At 40.0% G+C, this 19,968-nt stretch overlaps 2 protein-coding genes and 1 long non-coding RNA gene across 3 annotated transcripts; 1 reads left to right on the forward strand and 2 right to left on the reverse strand.

Moving 5' to 3' along the window:
* Window positions 1–781: 781 nt before the first annotated feature.
* On the reverse strand, window positions 782–2,828 carry LOC122667289 (photosystem I chlorophyll a/b-binding protein 6, chloroplastic). Its single transcript, XM_043863542.1, has 5 exons — window positions 2,745–2,828; window positions 2,464–2,631; window positions 2,343–2,380; window positions 1,736–2,250; window positions 782–843 (listed from the first exon to the last, which is right to left on the reverse strand). Exons 1-5 carry the CDS (start codon window positions 2,807–2,809, stop codon window positions 826–828), a joined length of 804 nt encoding a protein of 267 aa, XP_043719477.1. The 5' UTR covers window positions 2,810–2,828; the 3' UTR covers window positions 782–825.
* Window positions 2,829–3,692: 864 nt separating this feature from the next.
* Window positions 3,693–18,790, forward strand: LOC122667287 (probable polygalacturonase). Its single transcript, XM_043863540.1, has 5 exons — window positions 3,693–4,154; window positions 6,546–6,666; window positions 16,209–16,457; window positions 17,159–17,312; window positions 18,061–18,790. The coding sequence occupies exons 1-5, from the start codon at window positions 3,729–3,731 to the stop codon at window positions 18,584–18,586; spliced, it is 1,476 nt and encodes a 491-aa protein (XP_043719475.1). The 5' UTR covers window positions 3,693–3,728; the 3' UTR covers window positions 18,587–18,790.
* LOC122667291 lies at window positions 18,716–19,053 on the reverse strand. Its single transcript, XR_006333781.1, has 2 exons — window positions 18,879–19,053; window positions 18,716–18,841 (listed from the first exon to the last, which is right to left on the reverse strand). It is a non-coding gene; the product is annotated as an uncharacterized LOC122667291 (long non-coding RNA).
* Window positions 19,054–19,968: the final 915 nt, after the last annotated feature.

The following is a 19,968-nucleotide window of genomic DNA, read 5'->3' on the forward strand; positions in this document are numbered from 1 at the left end:
CAGGATCCATGGCCAGAGAGTCCATGTCCCAGGACGAATCCATAGCTGTGAAGAGATAGATACCTGTGAAAATTAATAACATTCCTGTACAAGTCTGTGGGGATAACATACAAAAGAAGCATATCGATCTTCCAGTGTGCTTTTGTTCAAGGACGGGTGATCGCAACCATCGTCCCTGCACCATGTGATAACCTTGACCAATACAATCAACAAGAACGGCTGGTTCAGCGCGCGGTCGGTCAACATCCCAGACCATTACAGGTGTTTTATTGAGCATATCTCACAGACATCGATGGCTTCATCTTGTGCCTATCGATACAGATGGAGCATTCGGGTTGGAGTATGTTCTTTGTTATATTTTGTTGCAGCTTCTGCATTCTTCTTGTGGGTTTGTATATATGGCTTAAAGGTTCAATTGTTTATGTATTCACTTACGGATTAACAATGTTTATGCATATCGTGACAATAATAACTTCACTACCTGTATAGATTCAGAATCAAGACATACAAGATACATCTATTTTTGGTATATCATGTCCCGACCCTCAACCCCTAAATTCATCAAAAAAAATTAAAAGATAAATCCAATATAATCCTATTTATAATATAGTGCAAACCTTGTTTATTAACCCACAAAATAAAATTAATTGAAGGAAGCATAAGATTCTAATGCTGCTGGATCATGTTATAAAAAAAAATTTCTTCTTTTCAGCCTCACATATATACCGTGCAATGGACACTTTAAAGAACATATAATTGACTAGTTCGCTCTCTTGGTGCTACAAGTCACTCCAGGCTTCTTATTCTCTTGCTCCAATTAACATGTTAGTGTGAAGTGAAAGCCTGCAAACACAAATAGGTTTTTTGTCAATGATCTTAGCAGGTCAGCCTGCTCTCATTCATGGTTGTGCAACCCCAACTTAGAGTCACATTTTATTGACCAAGGATTAGCACTATGATGGTGCATGTAGTTCCAAGTATTGATATCGGTGCCCATACGGATGGGGTGGAATCAGGTCGTATTGGGCTGATTTGGCTGGCCTGCTCAACTTTTTGACCGATCATCCAATCCGTATTGGTATCGGGCTTGGTGATACCATTACATATTTGGGGATATGCTAATACGATACCGATGCTCAGAACCATGATGATGCCTTCATTCATTCACTTTGCCACCCTAAGTCTCCCTTAAGGTATCTTTCTCTTTTCTTTCAACTCTTATGAATTCAAAGTCATGCCCTCTGGCTTGACGAAGCCCACCCACAACCTTCTACACTCACCGTCATCATTACACTACCACCCGCCATTGGGTTCGTACACTTTAAGGGTTAGTGTCTCATTGTTTACCAAATGTACTAAGTTTCCCTACACCGGGGTGTGGAGGGAATCTCCACATCCACTCCCATCAATAGCATAAGATTGCATTAGAGGGGTATTTTTTGATTTTGTCAATATGGGTGGGAGTGTAATGATGACCAAGAGTCCAATCAGATGGTCACAACTCCGCCAGAGAAGAGATTTCTCTACTCCACGGGTGTCAGAAAATTGTCCTTATCAAACATATTTGGTTTTCCATAATGGCCCACCTATTAAGGTCCTCCTGGACAGCCCATATACCTGACCAAATGGTAAGTTAGGTTTAATGGGGCCAAATTCTTGTGGAGAGGTTCACTTCCTTGAGAAATATTTGCATTTCCCTTGCAACCAAATAGAACCAAAAGGAAAAGAAAATTACCGAGAAAATGTTGCAGTGTCCTGGATCAGCAATATGGGCCATCAAGTTTTCAATTGGGCCTTGTCCTGTATAAATAGCCTGGAAGCAAAAGCCCACGAAAGCTAGCATTGCAAGACGACCATTCTTAATCTCTTTAGTCCTCAGTACCATCACCGGCTCTGGAGAACCCCTACCCCACATAATCGGGTCGAACCACAACCCACCTGGGTACCCAACATCAGGTTTTGGGTTCTTCCTATTAGGAAACTTTGGTTCGATATCCACACAACCAGGGTTGATTAGGTCAGCCCATCTTCTTCCCTCAACCCAGCCCATCAAAACCAATTGGACCAGAAACAAGGTCATCGGGTCCGCGAAGTATTCCTGCGCACCAGCATCAAACCACGAGAAATTTTCTATGAACCCTAACTTCTCCAGCCACTCAGGGATGAGGATTCCGGCAACGGCCAGCATTGCCCATCTAGAATGCATTAGTTCAGCTTGAGCAAACCACCGGAGAAGCTCAGGATCAGAACCTATAATGGATTAAACCAAAATTACAGTTCAATTCAGAGTCTTAACTATGTAATGGTGTATTGGAATTTAGAACTCGGAAGATAGAGCTTACCCAGTCCGAGAGGATCGAAGCCGAAGTCTCCTGGAAGACTACAGAGTTGCAGAAAAGAAGAAAAGTCACTAATTTTGATTCCCAAGTATGCAAAGAAAGAAAGATAAGAGGTAGAAAGTACCTTCCATCAAGCCACGGAGGAGGTGAACTACCTGGAAACCAGAGAGGTCTATCGGGAGGAAGGGGTTCACAAACACTGGCTACTCCTTTAGTTGCATTAACCATGCCGCTTCTTAATGGTTTACATTTTAATGTGAAGCTTCCTGATAAAGGGTTTTGAGGCGCTTCCCTGTTCATCATGAATCAGATTATTGTTTCGAATTCCAACTTCGAAGTGCAGGATACCAAGTACAGTAAACCATCACCCAAAATTCGAAAGAAAATAAAAGAATCCACACTAACCTTGGAGCTTTAACTGGTGCCGGAGGAAAGTTCGATAGCGCAGAAGAAGCGATAGGCAATGCCATGGTGAGCTTCTCAATCTTCCACCGCTGCTCAGTGCTTATCTAGTTTACTTACACATACAGGACTAATAAGGAGTGGAAGTAGTTTTGCAGGTATTATCCCCAAATGTCCAATGAAATCGTGCCACATCGGTGATACGTAAGGCGCCTCAGTTACTTACGTGGACAACAATACAGGTGTAGAACATCTGGAAGCAAAGGAAATGGGCAAACCAGCAATAAATGTCATCTCTCACTGCCATAGATGATAGATCGATCGAATTCGTGCAATTTTAATTTGCTCTTTAGTTCTGCTGTGCCGCCGGATGTGCACCGCCGCCGCGCCGGTACTGCAGAAGATTTTAATACGACAGGGAATGGTTGAGGCGTTGAGCTACCACTCTCTCTCACCGGCTCGTTTGAGGGAGATGCGACCTCTTACCTACTTGTAGGAGTTGTTTGACTTCCAACTTCCTTTATTTTTGTTTTTGAAGTTCGTCAACAGCAAAATTTGGAAGTTGGTGTCTGGTGAAGTCTATTTTTCGAAGAGATTCATGGCGCCAGTTGAACTGGTCGTCATTATCTGGTCCTTATGGGTTCCTCCATAACTAAGGCAGTTTCATCACAGTTGCATCTCCTCTTGCAAGCTGAACCTTACCTTCCAATGTACTCCATTACCAAACTCTCCTGATCGTGACTAGACTTCGCACCTTACAAACCCCAACGATGACCAGAGGCCCGGAACCCTACCTCTTGAAACTCTAATTTCTTCCCCCAGAATTAACTTTGGGATGCAAAATCTTTGGATTACGTTCTATCTCGATTGCGGTGAGACCGTTGATGTCTTCGTATAGAAATTCGATAGGAAAGAAAAAAAATCTAGTTTCTTGTCTTCACATCTAGTTCTGCCGAGTTCGTTTCGTACAACCTCGTTAATCTGATCATGGCGGACACCTTCACCTTTGGGCGGTTTCATTTCCAAAAACCCGACTTCAAGCGGTGTGTTCCCCCATTTCTATCTTCACACAAGACACTCTTCACGGTTCTCTGGATCGTTGGGTTTACTTCTGTTTTCATATGGCAGCGGAACATCGTTTATGGCCTTCCGATATTCCAGCGAGACCCAGCTAGGACCATTACGAATCTACGGACATTTGCGTTCAATTTGACTGATTTCGGTGGTGTTGGCGATGGCGTAACAGTGAACACCAAGGCATTTGAGAGTGCCATAGCCGCTATTTCTAAGGTGGGGAAGAAAGGCGGCGGACAGCTTAATGTTCCCGCTGGGCTTTGGCTTACAGCGCCATTTAATCTTACCAGTCACATGACTCTTTTTCTTGCTGAAGATGCTGTTATACTCGGAATTGAGGTTGGTCGGTCTAGATAGTATTTCCTCATTTCATTTCTTGTAAATTTACTGTCAATCTATTATTCTTAATCTGGGGATGAAATTTTTTAAGAATCTAAAGGTGGATTACTTCTACTTAATTCCCTGTAGTCTACTCTTTTTCTTTTAATACACAGTTGGAGATATGGGTGAGTTGATTGTGTCAAGTTGATCTTGGCAATTTTGCTGATCTTATGGTGATCTGATTTGTTATCTTCACAGTTTTCAAATTTGCTACTTGTTAGTTGATTTTGGCTTTTGACTCTTCTTCCATTGGATTGAGGATCAAACTTTTTCCGTGTGGTTTAGTTGAATGAAAATTATTTAAAGTTATTGAATTTGGTGGCCTGGATGGATAAGCAGTGTGATCGGATTATAGGATTAGGAATATTATGACTGGGTAGAATCTTTTAAATCCTTAGAGGTTTAAATGCAAGGGTAATGACCATCACTGTCTTGAACATTAGTTGTTAGTTGTTACAATGGTTCTTGGAGGATTTCTCATTTGATTCAAGAAATATTTCCCTCTGCACAACTTCATGACTGATTACCTTAATATTCTTTGTAACACACTTACAATGGTTCTGGACATGAAGTTTTGAAAATTTTATATTCTTGTATTAAGGAATTAGTCTTTCATTATGATTTTCTGTATGTATTCTTCATGTTTTGTCAAATGGTGGCTTCTTGGGTTGCCTAGTATTTCTATTCTCCCCTTCTCTGCTAAAATAAAGTTCTCTTTGTTTGAGATTTTGGACATGCATTTCTTTATTTATTTACTTATTTAATCCTGCCAGTTAGGATTTCACCCTTCAAGGAAGTGTTTGCATTTGCTGTTTTTAGTGGCATCAATAGAGATTTTATGGTTTAAAGCTGGGAAGAGGAATTGGTGGATCTTTGGGAGCAAGCCATCTTTACCTATCTGCTTTAATATGAGTACTGTGATCATCATATCCCCCCATTGGGATCAGATGTACATAGAATTAAAAGATCACCGTCCAAGGTTTTAAGTGCTAGCACCGATCAGGCAATACCACCAATATTCTGTCAAAAATCGGTCAGTATTTGGCTGGATTGGCCGATCCCGGTCGGGGTCAGTGGCATCCAATCCAGTCTGCAATCCCAAGATCTAAAATGTTGCCACTTCTCCTCATTAGAGATGTGAGATCAGTAATATGATTATCTCCTTCTGCACTAGGCATTTTAGGCAGAGGTCCTAAATGCTGGTGCTTTTGCTTCCAAGTTGAGCATCTTATCTAGTCATCCCAATCAAGTCCAAGGATTGCCTATAGGTCGACTGTTGCTTTAGAAAGTTTTGTTATTTGAGTAAACTCGAATTTAGGCTTTAAATCCCCTTCTTTTTTTGCCACGTGGGGGGTGGGGGATGAATAATCGGTGGCCTTTATATGTCTTTTGTGGGTTTTATTACTTCTTATTACATATTTTTATGGAGTTTGTATTCCGTGGTTTAATGGCCCACTCCCATTGTTTGGAGTGGTGCCTTGTCCTTTATGTCTTACTTAAAATATCTTTATTTTTTTATCATGTAATTAGGACAACTTTAAGGTCAATTCTGAGTTCTGACCGACTCTGGTAGTGCATCCCTAATTTTTGGACCAAAACTTGGCAGAGAGCTGAATCCATTTAAGTTATGCAGATAAAGGTCATGTTGGAATACTCATGCTACAAACCCAAGTATTCACTAAAACAAAAGAGGACTTACAAATACAAGAGAAAGAAGGGAAAATCAAAACGTACAGAAATCTAGATGAGATTTCTGACTTAAGGAATTTATTTTTCTATATTTTAGTAATGCTACTTGTATTATTTATATAATTAAATAAATTTGAATTACCTAGGGAGCACATATTGCCTTGAAACTAGCTTCCCTTGGCATTTCATCACCAGGTGGTGTCTTTCATTCTATGATTCATCAACAGATTGAAACAACCTGTGATATTCATAGCTGTGTGCACCTACCTCGGTATTATCATTGAGATTTGAGAATATGCAGAAAAACTGGAAGCAAGAGAATCACTTCAAAGAGAGAATTGAAACCTTAGCAGGCACTAGCCAAAGTATTGGCAGCCAAATAGGAATAGACAGCTTCTTCTTCTTTCTTTCTTTTTTTTTTTGGGGGGGGCGGGGCGGGGGGGTAAATAATAAACAGCGTTTTAGAAGCCAAGGTTTTTGTCCTGTGCCTACTTTCATCATTCCAAGCTGTTAATTCTGTAACTTGTGATTGTGCATCCAAAGTATCATTGCCATTATGTCACATGGAGATCTGAAACCCATGTTGCCGTTTAAGTTAAAATATTAGTTGTTACCATTTTACATATTATTCTTGAATCATACTAACACACCATTTAACAGGATGAAAAGTACTGGCCACTGATGCCTCCTTTGCCATCTTATGGATATGGGAGAGAGCATCCTGGATCACGATATGGGAGTCTGATCCATGGTCAAAATCTCAAGGATGTCATTATAACAGGTTAGATATATTTCTTTAATTATTTCTCCATTCAATATTTGATACAAGTTTTATGGAATGGTGTCTCCATTTCTAGTCCGTCATGATTTCATAAATGTGTTCTGGAGCCAAGCTGTAATACAAGGTCCAGTCTTTGAGTTCAAAATGGGTCTTGAGCTGAGTCAGCTAAGTCATGGCATGATCAAATTGCATTAGGCCTTTTTAAGTTGGTGGATCTTTCAGAAAGGTTTCCACATGAATCCCTGCAAGTTTTTTAATTCTCTAATGCTTATCTAAATAGTAGTATAGTACAGATGAGTTTTTTGTCGTACAGGGAATTTAGGCCGTCTCTCTCTCTCTCTCTCTCTTTCTCTCGGGATGGGTACGGGTGTTTCATACCTGAGTTTATCAATTGAAAGATTTGTGATTTGAGTCCAGTTTTTAACTGCATAAGGAATTGTCAACGACTATTCAATGTTTAATGACTTGCCCAGTAATGGCCATATTTTGTATGGATACTTGGATTGGGGTGGTTAAGAAGAAGAAATGACAGGTTAGAAAGAGTGACGGAAAAAGCTGCTTTATCATTCTGAAAGGTGCTTATAGAGTCAAATTCCTTGGTATCCCCTTATGTGGAGCTCTGCAACATTTGGCTCTATTGAAATATGGTCAGGCTTTAACTGGAGTCATCTTAAGTGTTACATGTTGTAGAAGAACAGAACCTTAGAACACCAGAACCGAGAAGATGAAGAGAGGAGATGGAGAAGAGGAATAGAGACTAAGTCGAACTAATCAGTCCCCCCTCACAGCCTTTATTTATATGTTTAGATTACAAGAGAAAGACTCCTAATCATGTTAGGATTCACAATCATAGAAAGAATAGAAAAGAGAAACTCAACCTAAACCTAGTTACAAACCACCACTAATAAATAATATAGGGGATCTCGATTAGACTATGGAATATTTTAATCGAGATTCCCTACATGGTCGATATACTTCAACACTCCCCCTCAAGCTGGAGCTTTGAGATCACCTAGACCCAACTTGGAACAACTCCGACGAAAAGCAGGCCCAAACAGTGGTTTGGTAAACATATCACCTTGTTGATTGGTAGCGAACGGAGTAGAAATCAACTTCTTCATAACAGCATCCCGAACAAAGTGACAATCAACTTCAATATGCTTTGTCCGCTCATGAAACACAGGATTGCTAGCAATATAAATGACAGCTTGATTATCACAAAACATTTGCATAGGCTGAGTGATAGGAAATCCCAACTCCTAATGATGCAATATCAAGCCTAAAGAATATTCCTCATGCTGTTTTGGTCCACATCAGAACTAGACCAACCCGCAGGGCCAAGAACCAGCCTCAATTAAGCCCAGTCGTGGGTTAAGCTGGCCAGGATTAGTCCTTGCGATATTATTGCTGGTGGGGCCCATGAAGTCGACTCCAAAGAGCCACCAGACCTGAGTTTAATTTTCTTTAAGTATCTTTTAACATTCCAATGTGTCTTTTCATTTTCCTAGGATTAGTTAATGAGTGATTTCTTTTTCTAGGTGCTTTAATTAGACTCTTCAGTTTTCAAGTTGGGTCTTTTAAGTTTCTACGTGGGAGTCCAAAAATTTGTGTTAAGTACTTAATTTTACTTGGTATTAGTTTCTAGGTAATTTAATGTTTTATTGGAGTTAGCCTCTAGGTGATTAATGCTCGAGTCCAAGAGTCATTTTTTTTTTCGTTATATACTCATGTAATCCAACAATGAAAGAAAGAATAGAAGAATGAATTGAATATTGGATTTCATTGGCAATTAGCAGGTGTGTTTGATCACCTTCTATCCCTCCCCTCTCCCTAATCTCATTTTTCTTTCTCTCCCCCTCTCAATCTCATCTCTTCTCTCTCTCTCTCTCTCTCTCTCTCTCTCTCTCTCTCTCTCATAATACTCCCTCTCATCTCCCGTCTCTTCTTCTCTCTTCATCCAAGACCAAATCTGATTTTGAAACCTTGTCTTCTCCCTTTATCCTGCCCCTAACCTCCCTATAAACTAGATATGTCCTCTCTATTACAGATCTGAACCTTCCGCCTGCATCACTTGAAGCAATGACTTTACCCACATCAGCTCAGCAGTAGTATGTGCCATGGCTCGATACTCAGCCTCGGCACTAGATCTAGCAACAGTAGTTTTGCTTTTCCAGGTGACTAGGTTACCTCTCACAAAGGTACAATAACCAGCCGTAGAGCGCCTATCACCATCAGCACCAGCCCAATCAGCATCAGAAAACCCAACCAAAATAATATTTCGATTGGGGCGAGAAGTGAGACCCTTATCAAGAGCACCTTTTAGGTAGTGTAGTACACGACAACCAGCATCCCAGTGAATCTTTTTTGGTGTTTGCATAAGCTGACTAATAACTCCAACTGTAAAGGATATATCTGGTCGAGTAACAGTAAGATAAATGAATTTACCAACTAATCTCCTACCGATGTACATATGTAAAGTCCTCACTCTTACTGGATCCAAGCTTTTGATGAGGATCCATGAGAGTATCCGCTGGTTTGGAAGCAAGCATTCCAGTTTCAAATAGGAGATCAAGGACATATTTCCTTCGTGATAAGCTAATACCTTTCTTGCTTCACAAAACTTCAATACCAAGGAAATACTTGAGAACACCTAAGTCTTTCATCTGAAAATGTTAGTGAAGATAGGATTTAACTTCAGCAATACTAGAAGGATCATTACCAGATATAATAATGTCATCCACATAAATTACCATCACAACCACCTTTGAATCCTGACGACGAACAAAGACAGAGTGGTCAAAGTAACACTGTCAGATGCTAAACTGAGTAACAATGGAGCTGAGCTTATCAAACCATGCTCTTGGAGATTGTTTCAACCCATAGATTGCCTTACGAAGCTTGCATACTTTGGTAGAATCCTCCCCCTGAGCAACATACCCCAGAGGTTGCTCCATATAAACCTCCTCCTGAAGATCACCATACAGAAAAGCATTTTTTATATCCATCTGATATAACGGCCAGTCTAAGTTGGCAGCCAAGAAAAGAGAACCCGAACAAAATTCAAACAAGCAACAGGCGAGAAGGTTTCAAAATAATCAACACTATAGCCTTTAGCAACCACTCTAGCCTTAAGTCGCTCAACATAACCATCACGGTTGTATTTGATAGTATAAACCTAACGACACTTCACAAGATCCTTTCTAGTAGGCAAAGAAACTAGAGTCCAAGTATTTCAAGATAATAAAGCATCCATTTCTGGTCCATTGCTGCCTTCCAGCCAAGGTGAGGAAACGCCTCACAATGGGATGTAGCAACAAAGTTAGTAGACAAAGCAAAAGCAAGTGGGTGATAGTGAGATGGAAGATGAGAAATTGAGACATACTTTTCAATAGGATAAACAATTAAAGATTGGTGAGACTTTCGAGTACATGAGCGAGTATCTTTACAAACAGTGACTAGTAAGTCGATGGAGCCCTCAGCCTCAGAATCGGATTGAGAGGTAGGAGGAACGACATCTGCAGTGGTGGTTGGCAGCTTCGGAACACTGGAAGTAGAAGGTAAGGGAGCCGGGACAATGAGGGCAGGCTCCGTAGTGGTGGTGGATGGTAAGACAGGTGGTCGACGGCGGCGACGGTGATAGATAATAGTCGGTTGGGGTAATGGTGATGGTGATGGTGTTGATGGAATGGGTATGATCACAGGTATAGAGGGACCTAGAAGGTCTTCATTGGTCACAGTAGATGGCATAGGAGGGGAAAAATAAGTAGTTTCAAAATATGTAACCTCAGCACTAGTAAAGTGTTTATTAGAGACCAGATCAAAACATTTGTACCCTTTCTGGGTCCTAGAGTAACCAAGAAAATACATTTAATAGATCAAAGAGATAACTTATCAACCATAGGGTGAAGGATGTGAACAAAACATATGCAGCCAAAAACATGTGGTGGGGAAGCAAACAAAGAACTAGTAGGATAAAGAATAGAAAAGGGGACTTTATTGTTTAAAACAGACGATGGAATACGGTTAATAAGGTAACAAGTAGTTAGGACAGTATCACCCCAAAAACGTTTGGGAACATTCATGTGGAGCATAATGGACTGGGCCACTTCTAGTAAGTGCCGATTTTTGCGTTCGGCCACCCCATTTTGTTGTGCGGTGTACGACCAACTAGTTTGGTTAATAAAACCACGAGTAAAGCAAAAATCAGAAATCCCAATTTGAGTGTATTCAAGAGCATTATCAGAATGAAATTTTTTAATTGACGTAACAAACTAACTTTTTATTTCCTCATAAAAATTATTTAATATAGTAAGAAATTAAGTCTGGTGACTCCGGTCCTTTAACAGGTAAACCCAAGTGGAACGAGAATAATCATCCACAAAACTAACAAAATAAGAAAATCCTAATCTATTACAAACATGATACAAATCCCAAATGTTAGAATGCACTAAAGAGAACAATGAAGAACTTCTAGGTATAGTACGAATAGAAAAGGAGGCACGGTGGTATTTGCCCAGTTCACAAGCTTCACACTCAAGACGAGATGTAGACCTGCAACTAGGAACCATTAGTTGAAGTTTTGGAATGGGTATGATCACAGTATAGAGGGACCTAGAAGGTCTTCATTGGTCACGATAGATGGCATAGGAGGGGAAAAATAAGTAGTTTCAAAATATGTAACCTCAAGACTAGTAAAGTGTTTATTAGAGACCAGATCAAAACATTTGTACCCTTTCTGGGTCCTAGAGTAACCAAGAAAATACATTTAATAGATCAAAGAGATAACTTATCAACCATAGGGTGAAGGATGTGAACAAAACATATGCAGCCAAAAACATGTGGTGGGGAAGCAAACAAAGAACTAGTAGGATAAAGAATAGAAAAGGGGACTTTATTGTTTAAAACAGACGATGGAATACGGTTAATAAGGTAACAAGTAGTTAGGACAGTATCACCCCAAAAACGTTTGGGAACATTCATGTGGAGCATAATGGACTGGGCCACTTCTAGTAAGTGCCGATTTTTGCGTTCGGCCACCCCATTTTGTTGTGCGGTGTACGACCAACTAGTTTGGTTAATAAAACCACGAGTAAAGCAAAAATCAGAAATCCCAATTTGAGTGTATTCAAGAGCATTATCAGAATGAAATTTTTTAATTGACGTAACAAACTAACTTTTTATTTCCTCATAAAAATTATTTAATATAGTAAGAAATTAAGTCTGGTGACTCCGGTCCTTTAACAGGTAAACCCAAGTGGAACGAGAATAATCATCCACAAAACTAACAAAATAAGAAAATCCTAATCTATTACAAACATGATACAAATCCCAAATGTTAGAATGCACTAAAGAGAACAATGAAGAACTTCTAGGTATAGTACGAATAGAAAAGGAGGCACGGTGGTATTTGCCCAGTTCACAAGCTTCACACTCAAGACGAGATGTAGACCTGCAACTAGGAACCATTAGTTGAAGTTTTGGAATGGGTATGATCACAGGTATAGAGGGACCTAGAAGGTCTTCATTGGTCACAGTAGATGGCATAGGAGGGGAAAAATAAGTAGTTTCAAAATATGTAACCTCAGCACTAGTAAAGTGTTTATTAGAGACCAGATCAAAACATTTGTACCCTTTCTGGGTCCTAGAGTAACCAAGAAAATACATTTAATAGATCAAAGAGATAACTTATCAACCATAGGGTGAAGGATGTGAACAAAACATATGCAGCCAAAAACATGTGGTGGGGAAGCAAACAAAGAACTAGTAGGATAAAGAATAGAAAAGGGGACTTTATTGTTTAAAACAGACGATGGAATACGGTTAATAAGGTAACAAGTAGTTAGGACAGTATCACCCCAAAAACGTTTGGGAACATTCATGTGGAGCATAATGGACTGGGCCACTTCTAGTAAGTGCCGATTTTTGCGTTCGGCCACCCCATTTTGTTGTGCGGTGTACGACCAACTAGTTTGGTTAATAAAACCACGAGTAAAGCAAAAATCAGAAATCCCAATTTGAGTGTATTCAAGAGCATTATCAGAATGAAATTTTTTAATTGACGTAGCAAACTAACTTTTTATTTCCTCATAAAAATTATTTAATATAGTAAGAAATTAAGTCTGGTGACTCCGGTCCTTTAACAGGTAAACCCAAGTGGAACGAGAATAATCATCCACAAAACTAACAAAATAAGAAAATCCTAATCTATTACAAACATGATACAAATCCCAAATGTTAGAATGCACTAAAGAGAACAATGAAGAACTTCTAGGTATAGTACGAATAGAAAAGGAGGCACGGTGGTATTTGCCCAGTTCACAAGCTTCACACTCAAGACGAGATGTAGACCTGCAACTAGGAACCATTAGTTGAAGTTTTGGTAGAGAAGGGTGACCAAGACGTAAATGTCATTGCATGGGGGAGAGGGTACGATAGTAGATGTAGCTGCAGTAGAAGTATCTGTGCCATCCAGGTAATATAGGCCATCACACTCAAGCCCGCTACCAATCGCCTTCCTTGTCTGAAGGTCCTGAAAAACACAATAAGAAGGGTAGATGGTTACAAAACAATTAAGAGATTTAGTAAATTGACTGACAATAAAAGACTTGGAGGTAATTTAGGAATATGAAGAACATGGGAGAAAGTCATGGAAGATGTGGTAGACACAGTGAAAAGACCAATTATTTGAGTAGATGACCCATCAGCAAGGATAAAATTAGAAGAAGTTTGAATTGACTTCATGAAAGAAAACAAGTGTGACCTACCAATCATATGACACGAAGCACCAGAATCAATAAGCCAAGAGGTAGAAGAAGGGTAAAAAAGAGAGTTACCTTTATATGCTAAGGTGGCGGTAGAGGTAGAAGCAGAATTAGCCTCAAGTTGTTGTAGGCGTTTGACTAGCTAGTTGTAATCATTATGAGACACAGTAGACGAGGTACCTGACCTAGAACTCTGAGTCATATCACTGGTAGGTTTCTCAGTAGAAGTGTCAGTTATGGTTGTATTGGCGAGTTCATTCGCCCTTTCAGGTTTTCCGTGTTTAGCCCAGCAGGTATCTACAGTATGATTTGGTTTCCCACAATAAGTGCAGTGGTGGGAAGACTTGTGAAAAGACTGATAACCGGTACCTCTTTCCACCAGTACCTCGGCCACGGCCCCTGGCTTGGCCACGGCCATTTTCGCGTCTTCACAACCACAACTAGCAACAAAAGCAGAGCTTTCTTTGGAAGTATTATAGACATAGATGGATTAACCAAACGACTGATGCGAGAGAACTTCATTGAGAGAAGGCACCTTATCCCCTGTGAGTGGTTGACTTTTCACAGATTGATAGTCATGATGCAAACCAGCCAGACATTTAGCAATATGAAATTCAGCCAGTTGTTGTTTTAACTGATCCAAATTGGTGGTAAGTGGCTGATGTACTTGGAGTTCTTCAATCATTCCTTTATAACTGACAAAGTATCCATTCAAAGTTTTTATCTCCCTGGTGGAAAGTGAAAAGCTTCTCATAGAGGTCATACGTGCGGAAGATATTCTATTCTTGAGAGAAGCTTTCACGCAAATCATTCCAGTCATCTTTAGCAAGGGTGTGAAACATAACATTGGACGCAATAGCAGGGTCAACACTGTTCCATAACCATATTTTAATAAATGAGTTCTCACGTATCCACTCATCATGAGCTGTGACTTGGCAGGATCCTTTGGATCAATAATAGGGGATCGTCCGTGATATATTTTATTTTTCCCTTGGCATGAATGTATGCTTGCACAGCCTGGGCCCATAAGAGATAGTTTGACACACCGGAGAGTTTGATAGTAGTGATCTGAACTTGGACATTGTCCGTTGGTGGTTTAGAATGAGTCATAAGGGTAAGTTATCAAGTCCAAGTAGTAACAGCAGTAGCAAATCAATTGGCTCTTGAATAGAACCTAATTAGGGTTAAACAAAAAACCCAAAAGTAGTAGTAGCAGCAATAATCCAATCGGCAGCAGCAGTAGTAGTAATAATGTCACAATCAGTTCTCACTTGGAACCAGATTATGGTTGGTAAAGATCCAAATATCCCAGCAGTAAAAACGACTAGCAGAATTAGGGTTTGAAAACCCAAAACTAGTAGTAGTTTGGCAGATGTAGGGTGTGTAAACCCAAAGGTAGCAGCAGTAAAAGAACCAGCAGAATTAGGGTTAGAAAAACCCAAATATAGCAGCAGTAAACATTCGGCAAAAGTAGGTTTGAAAATCCAAAGGTCGCAGTTGTAATCCTATCGGCAGAGGTAGGGTTTGAAAAACCCAAATCTCAAAAACAGTAGAATGATGAATCAAGTGCTGTACCTGAAGAAGGAAAGCAGAGTACAGTAATGTGTTTGATCGAATGGAGAGAGTAACCAGGTAATAACCCTCACTGGGGAATCGCAAGAAGTAGAAGAAAGTTGCTCTGAAAAAATAAAGTAGATCGAATCTGCTGTCTTCAATAAATAGGGATCCACTGATTGGATCAGATGTAGAAGTAGTCTTCAAGCATGAACAGCAGCTTCAATATAAGAATCTCCACTCGATCCTTCACTTCAGGTAGTAAAACCCTAGTTTTCAATTGAAAACTTCATCTAGGGTTTCATTCTCAGCAATATCCAGCTTAGGGTGCTGCATCCTTTGGAGAAAAAGAAGCTTTAGTAGACTCTCAAACCAGAATCGCAATTCACAAACAACCTAATGATTGTGCTCAGATACCAAGTAGCAGAACAGAACCGAGGAGATGGAGAAGAGGAATAGAGACTGAGTCGAACTAATCAGTCCCCCCCCCCCCCTCACAGCCTTTATTTATATGTTTAGATTACAAGAGGACTCCTAATCATGTTAGGATCCACAATCATAGACAAAATAGAAAAAGAGAAACTCAACCGAATCCTAGTTACAAACCACCACTAATAAATAATATGTGACAATATAGGAGATCTTGATTAGACTATGGAATATTCTAATCGAGATTCGCTACATGGTCAATATACTTCAACACATGTGCTTCACTGTCATGTAAGACAATGAAACAGATTTGATCTATGTATATCCATGTAAAATTTGACCATATATCAACAAGAGCCAATTCAAATCCTAGATCTGTCAGAATTAAAGATATAAAATCTAGGGTCTGAATCTGAATGATTGATTTACATACTGAACAGATGATTAAGATGTGAAGCTGCTTTGGCAGTTCAATCCACATATCTACATGTCCCCCACTAATACATTTATTGACTGATTTCTCTTGGATGGATTGAGCTCCCAAGTCATAGTACTTGGATTATTCAACTTTCTTTGGATGATTTTCTTGGTTATTAACCATACATCTGTATGGGTTGCTGGTGAACCATATGTTCCATTATCAATCCCATGTAGAAGACAGAAGTTGCATCTGTGATTAGTACATTGATTTGAGTGATGGCTGCTAATTTAGTTCCTTTGTTTTTTTTTTTTTTTTGGGGGGGGGGGTGTTGGAGGTTGACAAGTATAAATAATATCTTTTGATTCTATACATAACAGGGCATAATGGAACCATAGATGGACAAGGTAAAGCATGGTGGGTGAAGTACCGTCAGAAACTTCTCAACCATACCAGGGGCCCACTTGTGCAGATCATGTGGTCAAGTGACATCTGGATCTCTAATATCACTCTGCGTAATTCTCCTTTCTGGACCCTCCATCCTTTTGACTGCAAGAATGTAATCATCACAAATGTTACCATTTTAGCTCCTGTCTTAGAAGCCCCAAACACAGATGGAATAGATCCTGGTGAGTGTGCTATGCTGGTGTTTTTACTGTCTTCTTTCATTTGTTGTTTTGTGATGGAGGAACATATGGTGAACCTAGGGTGAGCCACCAGGGGATGTTAAACCATATGGTCTTGAGTTGAACCATGAATGCCTAGAAATCTCACAGAAGGTTGACGACAGATGGAATGGAGATTATGTGAGTGCTCCATCCTTAATGTTTACCAACCAGTTGAACTTTCTGTTCAATAAGTAGATGGGACATGAATCCCTGCTAGTTCAGATTCTGGGAGAATGATGGACCCCATGATCATCGTATCTTTCTCTTTTGTTAGATTTGGATAGAAATCTCACAGAAGATTGATGACAGATGGAATGGAGATTATCATTAAAATGTTTACCAACCAGTTGAACTTTCTGTTCAACAAGTAGATGGGGCATGAATCCCTGCCAGTTCAGATTCTGGGAGAATGATGGACCCCATGATCATCAAATGTTTCTCTTTTGTTAGATTGGAAGCTATGTCATGATGGCATGTTACTATTGAAGTAGTGAAAAGTCCTCATTTAGCTTTTGGCTTAAAATTATTTCCCTTTATATACATATTCAAGGGTGCTAAGTTAGTAGATTGATATGGTTTATTGAGAATTTTAAGTGAGATGAATTCTTTTTTCTATTATCATCTTGAGCATTGGAATTTAGATTAGGGTTTGTTCTCTGCAGATTCATGTGAGAATGTGGTGATAGAGGATTGTTACATTAGCGTAGGAGATGATGGAATTGCAATAAAGAGTGGTTGGGATCAATATGGAATTTCTTATGGTCGGCCTTCCACCAACATTCTCATCCGAAACCTTACTGTTCGCTCCATGGTGAGGTGAGTCGTTCCTCATATTTTCCCACTCATCAAATGTACAAAAGTGTGTGATGATAGTGCCTCGTGCTTGCGTATGTGTTGCAATCGCTCTGGTTTTTTATGGAAGCACCATTTTGCCTTGATTTATTTTTTTTGATAGTATCTTGTATGTTGCCTCAGTGGTAGCATGACCTCCCCCTGCCAGTTATAATAACAACTTCGGGCCTCCCAGACTAGTGCAAATCTGAAACAAATGGCCTTTAGGGCTGGAATGTTATCAGACAAGGCCAATCTTTGACATCATGTTTGGCCTGCCTCAATTTTAGCCCATTCACATCTATGGTATGCTTAGAATATCCTATAATAGTGTGTACATAAAATAACAGTATCAGCGGTATTCTCCCTTCTCAAATTATTTATAGGAAAAAAACGAAAATGTTTCTTGTTTCTCTTTGTAAAGCGCACTTGTCCATGCTTACTCATAAATAGGTCAAGTCTAGGTCCCGAGCCATCAAGAGTCTCTAGTGTGCTATGCTCACCCAGGCCATGCCTGATGCCTTTCAAATTGCTGTGCCCAGTGCCATTTAGTTGAAGACACAGCTACAGCTGGATGCATGTTGGGCACAGTTTGATTAGTTGACCATGGTAGTGTCTTGTCCCTCTGCAATGAGTCCGGAAGTGTGTATTTGCAATATTTTTTTTTTCCATGGGAGTCCTCATTTGCATTTGACATGTAACCAACATCTGCTTTCATTGAACCATTGACCAGTGCTGGAGTATCGATAGGCAGTGAGATGTCTGGTGGAGTCTCAAATGTAACAGTGGAGAATCTTCATGTGTGGAGCTCAAGACGGGCAGTTAGGATCAAGACTGCCCCTGGGAGAGGGGGGTATGTTCGACACATAACCTACAGGAATCTGACCTTTGACAATGTCCGGGTGGGAATTGTCATCAAGACCGACTATAATCAGCACCCAGATGGGGGTTATGATCCTAAGGCCTTCCCAGTCCTTGAGGATATTAGCTTTACCGGGATCCATGGCCAGGGAGTTCGTGTCCCAGTTCTAATCCAAGGCCGTGAAGAGATACCTGTGAGAAACATTACATTCCGGGAAATGTCAGTGGGGATAACAAACAAGAATAAGCATATCTTCCAGTGTGCTTTCGTTCAAGGACAGGTGATCGGAACCATCTTCCCTGCACCATGTGAAAACCTTGACCAATACGATGAACAAGAACGGATGGTTAAGCAGTCAACATCCCAGAACATTACTGACATAGATTATGATTTCTGAAGGGGATTTCTAGATTAAACTCACAGAGATTGATGGTGTCATCTTTGTGTCTATCGATACAGTTTTGGCTGCAGTGGATTGGAGCATTTGTGTGGGACTTGGAAGTATGTTCTTTGTTATCTTTTGTTGCAGCTTCTTCGTTCTTCTTGCGGGTTTGTATATATGGCATAAAGTTTCAATTGTTTATATTTATCCATTCACGGATTAACTGAGTGGTGGGGATTCAGCATACATCTGCCAATGGCTGAAGTACTACTTTGTTAAGAGGATGAGCCCGCTGCCAGTATTTTACTGTTTCATTTGTGCTTTGAATGCAAAATAGCACATAGCATTCTTTGATTCATTATCCAGTTATCCAAGTTGGTGTGATTCTTAGGTCTGGTCTCCAAATCTGCTGTGGTGGGAGAAATTTGATATGGGATAGGTCGCAGCTCCAAGGGTAGACCAATGCCCATTGATTGGTTTTCATCTTGAACCCTGGGCGGCTTTGGAACTATTCCCTAAGATCTGGTTTGACCACTGAGCGTTCAAAAGTCAAAGTTGTATTCAATGACTTCATATTTTCTTATGAATTTATTTGTTGCCTTAAACGTCAAAAATTCATAAAGTTTTGGAGGATGTCATGATCAGATGGGACATGTTTCTTTTCTTTGTTGTATAAGTACTGGGCTGGTATTGGGGATTTTGGTCATTGCTGATACCGATAAAGATTGGCCGTCTTGGGCCATTGGACAGTTTTGTCTTTCAAAATATCGATTTGGGTTTTTTTGGACCATTTTACCCTCCCCTATTCCGGAACTGTAGATACTGTATTGGCCACAGCCGATCCAATCCCGATACCTAAAAGGCTAAAACCATGTTACCTGTGCCTGTGTTTGAATGTTGCAGATATAGGGCTGGAAAAGCATCACATCCCTGTTAATGAGTTGTTTAAAAGCTCACTCACTCAACCGGTGATTTCAGAATTAGATTGGATCGGCCTGTTAGACTGATCATCGGAGTTGTCTGGGGTTGATCCCAATAAGGGTTTTCTAAACTGATTGTATATCTCTCTCTCTTCTTGACATTCTCTCCTTTTCGATCATATGAATTTCTTTGTAATTATTGAAATTGTGAGGCACTCCCTCTTTTATTGGTTATACGTACACGTGGGTAGGTGTTGTGTAGGTCCTTATCTAATTTTTTTAAAATGCCATTAGAGATGGATGTTCGTTTGGCCTAGATCCGATCTCTTATCACTTACCATCCAAAGCAAGGATTTGTTTTCGGTGATACCAATACCAATATCGATAGGTATAGGCTGTAACGGATTGATAACGAATCAGAACATCATTTTTTTTCATAAAAAATAAATGAATGTTCGAATCATATTGGCTGATCCA

The sequence above is a fragment of the Telopea speciosissima genome, chromosome 7 (genome assembly GCF_018873765.1).
Source record: "Telopea speciosissima isolate NSW1024214 ecotype Mountain lineage chromosome 7, Tspe_v1, whole genome shotgun sequence".
Lineage (NCBI taxonomy): Eukaryota > Viridiplantae > Streptophyta > Magnoliopsida > Proteales > Proteaceae > Telopea > Telopea speciosissima.